Below are 9,901 nucleotides of genomic sequence, written 5' to 3' on the forward strand. Positions count from 1 at the left end.
ATTGGATTATTTGTTGGTGTTTTGTTACTTTATCATCACCTCAGAGCCGGCTCTTTGCTTTAAGGATGTGTCGCCTCTTTCTAAAGGAAATGAAACAAAAGATTCAGTTTGTTATTTTTCTTTTTGGAGGGAATTCACTGTACTTCCTTGATCCTGGGGAGTCAGAAACAGATATTAGATTAGATTAGATTATATTAGATAGGAACTTTATTAATCCTTTGGGAGGGTTCCCTCAGGAAATTCAGATTCCAGCAGCAAGTAACACCGCAGTACAAAAAAAGATGTGCAGAATAAATAAGAGTAGAAAGAAGATAAATAAAAACACAGGTTATATACAGCAAAATACAAAATAAATACAAACAATAGTAATAATAATAATAATAATAATAATAATAATAATAATAATAATAGTGACAATAATAGTGATAATAATAATAATAATAATAATAATAATAATAATAATAATAATAATAACAATAATAATAATAATAATAACAATAATAGTAGTGATAGTTATAATAATAAAAATAGTTATAGCAGCATCAATGGGGATTATGACAACAGCAGTTAAAGTGACATTAGGAAATAAGATACAGATTTCACCTCTTTGTCTGATCATGAACACGATTCTGGAAATAAAAGTTAAAGAAACACACGAGCAAAAGTTTGAGATGCTCAGCCATGTGTCTCTAAAAATACAAACAAGTTAAAGGAGCAGTATGGTGAAATATTAATATAGTAATGTTTAATGACTTATCTGGCGTTAACACTTGATCGCATTTCAGTAAAAGAGTGAGAAAAAAGATTTAACAAAAAAAAAAAAAACATCCCATGGCTTAACCTTCCCATAAATAACTAGAGTATTTTCAGTCCTCCAGTTCCCATAATTCCCATAACACCTAAAGGCCTCTCAGACCCCTTTGAAGACCAAAATAAAGTTAAAAAGTCTCATTTTCTTCGTTAACCACAACAAACTCGATCTGATTCCGACAGAGACAGGAAGTAGCTCAAAGTCACGAGAACTGGACCCAGAAAACAAATCACATTTTTCTAAAAATAGTGAATTTAATGGACTACAAGAGACTACAGGACGACTTCCTCCTCGTGACGCTGCCTAACGACGGGCGCATGCGCAGACGCTCAGTGTCACAGCAGCGCCGTAGAGGAGGAGCAGCCGTTGGGAGCCGAGCTGACAGAGCTGTCGTGTTTATTTCACACTCATAAACTTTCTCCACGATGTCGGGATTTGACAGCAACCCTTTCGCGGATCCTGTGGACGTGAATCCTTTCCAGGTGAGTGTGTGTGTGGGGAGTTTCTCCAGGTTTCAGCAGGTGTTTGGTCTAAAGCTGAGTCTGAAAGAGATATGCTGGGACTAAAACCTGTTTGGTTGGTTGCTGGGTTTGGCCCGGTTTAGCTCCAGTATTTCCTGCCTAAGAATCGTCACTATTCGGTCTCATGACACGTTGTCAGCTGTGTTCGTGTTATTTTAACATCAGGGGGTGAAACTGGGAGGAAACAGACGTTAGCCCACCTGAGCAGGTGAGCCGAGCAGCGACAGGTGTCTGCTGGAAAAATGTAGCCAGTGGGACCAACTCCAACCCGCCATGAGAGGATGTTACTGATCCAGATCAGGCCAAACAGACAGAAAGAAAAGTGAACTTTGAGTATGAATGAGCTTTAGTGTTTCCATATCTGATCAGATCTTCAGGTTTATCTGTAAAAAGAGAAAATGTCAGTCTGACATATGCATCATATAGAAACATCATTCCTTCTCCTTACTCAAGCCTTAAATGATGTTTTTAATTAGGGATGGGAATCGAAAACCGGGTCCTGTTGAGAATCAATAAGAAATATTTCAATTACAGCCTGACCGATATGGGATTTTTGGAACTGATGCCGATACCGATACTGGGGGGGCAAAAAAAGCTGATATCCGATATATTGGACATCGGCCGATATATATAACAAATTCATTGATATACGCAGGATATATATTGTATATAATCACAAATCATTATAATACCCTTATGATCCAAGACAGAGACAGAACACTTTTAAATTAAAATAAGGAACTTTAATTATAAAACTGTCAACATAAGAACTTTAGTGTAAACCAATGACAAATAAGAACAAGCTGTAAACACAATAATAAATAAAGAAGTCAAACTGTAAACACCTTAAATAGATAACCGATAGCCCGATTAATCGGCCCGGTCGATTAATCGGTCGGGCTCTACATGTGACGTTGATGTACTATTTTGTAATGTATTGTTGACTCAAGTGGGCCATCTAGTGCCTCAAAGTGGTTATAGCAGTATTCTAAGTTGTTTGGAACCTTACTGAAGTTATGAAGTCAGCCATGAGCCTGCACCTATAACTTGTCTTTGAAAGTTGAAATTCTATTCTGAAGCCGAAGTTGTACTGATGTTTGCTAACCACTAGCATATCAATGCAATGTTCCATATACATTAGCATCAAGCTAGCCAGGGGCGTAGCTACAATGAGGCAAACACAGGCAGTTGCCTGGGGCCCCAAGATTCCCAGGGGCCCCCAAAGCATCTCTTAAAAACTGATTTATGAAGTTCTCTTCAACTGAAAGCGTTTCTTTTTTCTAAATCTTCCTTCACATGCTTCAAAATCCATCAAAGGCTTAATCTGTAATGATGGTTTTGGCTCCTCCCCCTCCCTTCTTATTCAATGGGCTATTCCATGTTACAACACATCTGAACATTTGATTCAGGAAGAAAGTGGTAAAAACACTTTTTACCATTTTTTTCTTATTTTCAACCAAGTGTGAAATAAAACCAATGTTGCTCTGAGATCTGAGATAAACATGTCAGACTTTTAGGATTTTAAGGACTTTATCTAGCCCAGGAAACAGGATCATTTTCTCTACATCAAACTTTTGGAGTTGGTGATAAACATTATTGTATAAATCTCTTTTTTGGAAACATAACTCACTGGACAGGGGGTCAAATAAAAATACATTCACTTTAAAATAATAGGACCAAAAAGTATGCTAACTGTAAATATCACCTCTTTCAGTAGATTTTTTCCAGTTTGATGTTGTGCTTGATATTTACATATTTTTTCTTTACTAAATTATTTTTTCAATATTTACCTATTGTAATGTTTTTCACTTCATCCTTTCTTGTTTGTTCCTGTTACTCTGTAAATTCCTCACTGTGGGACAAATAAGCTTCAATGGACCATAAAAGATTTCAAATCCAGGACAAAGTGGACTAAATGATGGATTCACTTTTTTCTAAATCAAACTAAAGTACAGAACTTGAGGAAATGCATTTAGTTGTGTTAAGTTAGCATGTACAAGATTAGCACTGTGTCATGCCTTGATTCTGGGAAAGAGACAGTGGACCCAGGGAAGGCCAGTCTAGCTCTGAGGAAGAGGAGGTACAAGGACATGGAGGGTCCCATTGACTGGGTTTGCCTTGGGCCCCCAAACCACTAAATACGCCCCTGAAGCTAGCAGTACTTTGGTAAATAAGGAGATGAATGTGAATCTGGTGTGAGAGTGTCATGTTGTGAGTTCAGTTCTGTAGTAAAGAGCAAACTGTGAAGAAAAGGAGCAGAAATATGAGCTGATGGAGGTCAGGTGGTGCCATGTTCAAGGGACAAAACATGGAGGAAATGTCGACTGTGTTAGCGTCACTAAATGTAGAGTTGGAGAGACAGGTTTCTCTCTTCTTGTCCTGTCAGCTGTGTTACTGTGATTTTTGAGACATAATTCTTTAAATTTTGTCTTAACTGTGATAAAAATGATGAGGGACATTTCCTGCTTTTACGTATAAAGTCATAAAACAGCTTCTATCTTTATTTTCAGGATGCCTCCATCACACAAGCCACCAGCGGAGCCACTGAAAGCGTCGGGGAGTACAATCCCTTTTCCTCTCCTGAAATGGTTTGTGCTGCAGCTCTGTTTCCAGTAAACCTGCAGATGTAAAGACGTAGAAAGTTGTTTTTGTGAGTTGATAAGATTTACTGCTCCTCTTGTTTCACAGGGAGCCCTCTCTGGTACGACCATCCCCATCTCGTCTGCCGCCTCCCAGCCCGCGGTCCTCCAGACCTCTGTGGAGCAGAGTGCACAGGTGAGTACGACTCGTGTGTGAATTTTTTGGGGGTTTGTTTTTTTTTGCCTAGGTATGTTGTTATTTTATTCCATTCAATAGGGATGTGATTTTTTGGTGCCTAACAATCAAAATCAACAGAAAAAAAGATGTAAAGGAACTATTTTAGCTGTAAATAAATGTAAATAGATATTGTAAATAAAAATGTCAGAATCTCTATTTGAGATTTAGAATATTTCGTTGTCTGGATTGAAGTTTTTATACTTAAAATCAGATCTTCTGAGACAGATCATGTGATATGAAGCTGTTGAAGCGCAGTGACGGTATCAAACTCAGTGTTAAGGTTGCTCTTCGTTCGTTGTGTCCCAGGCCAGTGCAGCTGCGGGCCAGGCCAACCTGATCCGACAGCAGGAGGAGCTGGAGAGGAAAGCTGCTGAGCTGGAGCGCAAAGAGCAGGAGCTGCAGAGCCGGGGCGGAGGCAGAACCAGCACTGGTGGTGAGACCTTAAAATCCTCTCCTCAACTCCTGTCGTCCTTCCAGACAGGAAACATGACGCTCCAGATGTTGATCAAAGTTTGTTTCTGCAGAGAAGGAGAACAACTGGCCTCCTCTGCCCAGGATCTTACCCGTGAAGCCGTGTTTCTATCAGGACTTTGAGGAGGAAATCCCTGAGGAGTACCGCAGGATCTGCAAGAGGATGTACTACCTCTGGATGTGTACGAACTACTTCTCACAGTTTTTAAAAATCCAACAGCATAACAAGCTAAAACTGTCTGGTTATTGATTTTCTGCTCTGGTTTCCTGTGTTTCCAGTCCACACTGCCACCCTGTTCCTGAACATCCTGGCCTGTTTGGCCTACTTCACCGCCAGTGCTCCACACGGCGTGGACTTTGGTCTCTCCATCCTCTGGTTCATCCTCTTCACCCCCGTGTCCTTCATCTGCTGGTACCGGCCCGTCTACAAGGCCTTCAGGTGCGTCATCAGGAGGGGTTTGGGCTGAGTAACTTCTGCTCTGCTTTAGGACATCCTCATCCTCCAGGGTCCGAGTGACGAAGCTGGAGCTGCTCAGACTGAACTCAGCAGCCTGAGATAAAAAACATCATTTTATGTTTGTGTCTGATTTTTTTTCTGAAAGTTAAGTTAAACTTTGCTTTAATGTGTATTCTTCAAAAATAATAGAAATAGACAGATATGGTATGATATAATTTGGGGGTGATATTCATTTGCTGTAAAAGTAAAAACACTGGAGTCAAAACTTTGAATTATACAAACTCTGAGACTTCACTTTGTTTAAACCAAGGTTAAAGTAGTTTTGGATTTGTCATTATAGTTTAGTTTTAGTTAGTTTTAACATTTTTTGTAACGAGGCTTTGTTTTAGTTTAGTTTTAGTTTAGTTTAAGTTTAGTTTAAGTTTAGTTTGAGTTTAGTTTTAGTTTAGTTTAGTTTTTCATCCCTTATCAACCAGGTGCAGGATTCAAAAAGCTCCGAGTAAATATTTTGTCAAACTGTTTATTTTCAGTCCAACATAGAGCTCACTGCTCAGTCAATGCTGATACTGAACTGTTGGCTGCTGCCTTAAACACAAGAATTAATATTAACTTAATATAAAAAATATAAACATTAATTACATAAAAATGATGTAAAACATAATTTTTAAAAATAATATAAACATAAATTATATAAAAATAATATAAACATGAATAATTTAAAAAAATAAACATAATATTAAAAATATAAACATAAATTACATAAAAATAATATAAACATAAATTATATAAAAATAATATAAACATAATATATAAAATATTAAAAATATAAACATAAATTACATAAAAATAATATAAACATGAATTATATAAAACAATATAATATGAGCTTTAATAATTAGAAACTTGGACTCTGTAACATAAAAGTCAGACTCAGATGAAATTAAACTATCACAGATGCAGTTTCAGTTTTAGTTTACTTATTGTTTTTGTTTTCTTTTCTAGTTTTTATTAGTTTTAGTTAACTGCAATGTATTTTAAATTTTAGTTTTAGTTTTAGTTTAATTTTAGTTAACGATTATAACCTTGGTTTAAACGCCTTTCAGCAAAGTTCATCAAACAGCTCCCAGGCTCAGCAACATGTCTCATAAAATTAAATGAAGACTTATAAAAATAGCTTCCTGATGTTTTCTGCAGTAAATGAAGTTTTTAGCTCTGCATCAACCATTGAATTAACATATAAGACAGATTTGCCTCAAAATACTGAATATCAGCGCTGATGATCGTCCTGGCTGATGAATGTCCTGGCTGATGATCAGTCTATCACTGCAAAATACCTGAAGAAAAGAGTAAAGTTGAAGTTTCAGAGGTTACTTTCCTGTGTCTAAAGTCTGAGGGGAAAAAACTGGTTTAGTTTTGAACTGGAGCACAAAGTTTAACCTTAAACTTGAAGTTAGAAGAACAACGCGGCACGTTTACTGCACGACATGCAGAGGAGGAGTGAGGTGATCATTCGAGACGTTCACTGGAACAAACAGAGGCTGCAGAGAGGCTGTCTTCACTCATTTCATGATTCATTCACTTCAGTGTTTCTGCCTCACATACAAAATAAAACTGACATCCTGTCTGTTGTGTGTGTTTCTCCCCTCTCCATCACCAGGTCGGACAGCTCCTTCAGCTTCTTCTTCTTCTTTTTCGTCTTTTTCTTCCAAGTGACGGTGTACGTCATCCAGTCCGTGGGGATCCCCAGCTGGGGAAACAGGTCAGTAGGAAGCTTAAAACCTGGTTTCCCTCCCCCTGTTGGGTGTAGGTCTAACTGTTTGAAGCAGTCTTCATCTCTAACAGTCTGTGCTCATGGGTTAGAGGAAGCTGTGTTTCTGCGTCTCCTCCTGCCACTCCTCTTCTCTCTGGCCTCTCTTTGACAGATCCCTGCTGCCTTAACTTGTCTGGGTTGCTGCTTTGTAAGTCTGGGACTTTTCTCTTTGGCTTTCTCTTCTGAGTCATTTCAGTTCAGACTTCATGCTTCCTCATCGCTCACGTGTTCAGCTTCAGTCACTGAGTCAGGAGCTGTTGTGTTGTTTTTAACGCACGTTTAATCACTGTTTGTTTGTTTGTTTCCTGTTTGTTTTGTGTCTCTGTGTCGGCAGCGGATGGATCGCAGCCATCAGTATGATCGGCACTAACTTGGCTGTGGCTGTGGTCATGATGGTTGTGGCCGGGTTTTTCACCGTCAACGCCATCCTGGCCGTCATTCTGCTGAAGATGGTACGATGTGGTGATAACAGTAAAGTTTAAGCTCAAATTTTCGTCTCACAGATAAAAACAGAACTTTGAGCTTTGTAAACCTGTGTCTGTTTCCTCTCTGCTTCCTCTCCTGCTCCAGGTCCACTCGAAGTACAGACGGACTGGTGCTAGCTTCACAAAGGCCCAGCAGGAGTTCTCATCAGGGGTCCTGAGCAACCGGACCGTTCAGACCGCCACAGCCAACGCCGTCAGCTCTGCGGCTCAGGGAGCCTTCAGCAGGAACCAGGGCATCTAGGCTGCTTCCTCACTTCCTCTCCTCCTCCCTTCCTCAGTGCCTCAGGCTAGTTTCTGCTCTCAGCATCACACAGGACTAGCCATAAACCAGCATCCCTCTGTGAGTTTAGACGATTGGGAGGGTGGATTATTTAACAAACAGTCAGAAAACAAGTCATTTAGGAAGAAAAGCCAAGTTATTGTTACTCCTCTCTGTTACATTTTTGCAGAAAAACTAGAGTTACTTACAGAAGTCTTATTTTTATTAAAAACTTGGCCAGCCTTATTAGATAACAGCATTTGGTAACAAGTGAAAAACACAGAGTTCAAACATTACAGCGCAAAACAGCTCCCACTTGGTTTGAAGATAACAAAACTAAAGTGTTCATAAAACAGAGTCAGTTTTGCTGATATTTTTCTGTCTCATTGTTCCTGTGGACGTACAGTTCAGCCTATAAACCACAGAACAGATGGGACGACACTAAAAACTTGACATACTTGTATATATTTATGCATTCACTGTATCCTCTCAGTAACACGAGCTCTGCAGAGTAACCTGTGAGTCGCTCTGTTTCCTGAATCACTGCGGTAACGCTCAGTCAGACTGTGAGTCCTGGGAAAGTTCGTCCTGTTACATCTTCCTCTTCCTCTGAGCACAGCTGCTGTTTTGTGTATCATTCTGTACAGGAGGATGAGGATGATGGTGTTGGGATGAAGGTTATTTTATCTCTTTTAGTCGGCATACAGGTTTAGATGAAGTGCAGTTGAAGGCTCTTCTGAGGGTAAATGAAGAAAACTGGGATGGCACATTTTATCTCACGCTGATGTTTTCTGTAAAGTCTGTGATTAAAATGTAAGATTAACTGACAGTTAGCGACTTATACTTATTAACTCAGAGACTAACGAGCAGAAAGAACACTAATTTAATCTGTCGATCCTCCAGAAGTTTCTGGATCGTCACAGATAACCTGTATTTTCTAGCTGCGCCTACCTGCTGTAGGTGTTAGAGTTTTAATGATTGTACCTGTGAATATAGAGATATTATTCTTCAATCATTAGTCTTAGGGTGTGACCTCAGTGCCTCTAACCTGGAGTAACCTGCTTATTTCTGTTGGTATTTACGCACATGGCTGTTTGTTATTAGCGTCTTGTCTTGTTTTCTTTGTCTCTGGAGGAAAAAGTTTCATGGTGTAGCTTCTTCGATGATCAAAATGTGCATTAAGGTGTGTTGTACATATCGTTGTCTTATTTAAAACATTTTGAAGGGGTATTTTCAGGAACTGGTTCTCAGTCTTAACACTGAATAAACTGTTTTCTCTTTTGCAAATGCAGATCATGTTGATAATGTAATAAATCTTAAAGCCTACCAAGTAAATATGATAAACGTATCACATGTTGAAATACAAATAAGTGTTTTTTTTTCTGCGTCTGCATGTCACAATCTGTAGATCTTTGTAGTAACGCCTATGTTTTCTGCATGATATATTTATTTACCCAGTTACTAGTGAGAAATTGAAGGTGCTCCGATGTTACCTGGGTATTTCTGTTTGATGCAGCTTTAAAAGTTGAAGGTTTCTGTTATAAATGTAAAAATCTATTTTTTCTTTAATTCTATGCATTTTATTGACAGATTCAGTTACATTCAAGACTTAAATGCAAAACATATTACCTAAGAAAGACTTTATTTATTAAATAAAGTATATTCTATTCAAATATAAATGTACTAAACAAACCAGGGGTGCATACAAAGAGTTTCCCATGGACAGAGGGTTTTAGATAAATCATTCAGTGGTGATGGAACAGGAACAATACAACAAAAGATACATTAAATCAAAGGACAATAAAATTTAAAGACAAATAAAATATTTTTATTCCAGTAGAATTTATTTTTACATGTACATTTTTGTGTTTTTTGGTCTTTTCTTTATTTTTGACACTTTGAGGGACATTTTGAATCCATTTAATAAAAAAAATAATAATGAAGAAAGCATTCAGGGAACAGCAGGCCTCGTCATATGTTTTTTAATCACACCAAAGGTTATATCGTTTATTAAAAATGAATCAATAATGGATTAATCACGCAAATTGAAGTAACTTAATGACGTTTTCAGTTATTGATACAAATATTTTAATCTTCACAAATTGTTTTCAAAGCATTCCTGTGAGTACTTTTACATAAGCTGACCCACTTACATGCTTTTGACGTCAATAATAAAAAGATTATATAACTAAAATCTTAATTTTAACCATTTGTTTGATTGTACGGTTTGTTGACGGCCGCGCGCGTTCATGAATTCGCGCGCTCCTCCG

At 38.1% G+C, this 9,901-nt stretch overlaps 1 protein-coding gene across 1 annotated transcript; it reads left to right on the forward strand.

Annotated features, from left to right (window-relative positions):
• Positions 1–1,228: 1,228 nt before the first annotated feature.
• Positions 1,229–9,049, forward strand: scamp2l (secretory carrier membrane protein 2, like). Its single transcript, XM_074667225.1, has 9 exons — positions 1,229–1,293; positions 3,843–3,920; positions 4,021–4,107; positions 4,456–4,582; positions 4,674–4,802; positions 4,900–5,059; positions 6,735–6,836; positions 7,222–7,339; positions 7,458–9,049. The coding sequence occupies exons 1-9, from the start codon at positions 1,237–1,239 to the stop codon at positions 7,611–7,613; spliced, it is 1,014 nt and encodes a 337-aa protein (XP_074523326.1). The 5' UTR covers positions 1,229–1,236; the 3' UTR covers positions 7,614–9,049.
• The last annotated feature ends 852 nt before the right edge of the window (positions 9,050–9,901 follow it).

The sequence above is a fragment of the Halichoeres trimaculatus genome, unplaced genomic scaffold (assembly GCF_033239565.1).
Source record: "Halichoeres trimaculatus isolate MK-OKI-2021-1 unplaced genomic scaffold, fHalTri1.1 fHalTri1_scaffold_3, whole genome shotgun sequence".
Taxonomy (NCBI): domain Eukaryota; kingdom Metazoa; phylum Chordata; class Actinopteri; order Labriformes; family Labridae; genus Halichoeres; species Halichoeres trimaculatus.

Bases quoted from the DNA above. Each gene is read 5' to 3' on its own strand.
- scamp2l (XM_074667225.1), top strand. From the start codon at position 1,237: ATGTCGGGATTTGACAGCAACCCTTTCGCGGATCCTGTGGACGTGAAT. The intron at 1,294-3,842 runs GTGAGTGTGTGT...CTTTATTTTCAG, and splicing joins TGGACGTGAATCCTTTCCAG to GATGCCTCCATCACACAAGC. The intron at 6,837-7,221 runs GTCAGTAGGAAG...CTGTGTCGGCAG, and splicing joins ATCCCCAGCTGGGGAAACAG to CGGATGGATCGCAGCCATCA.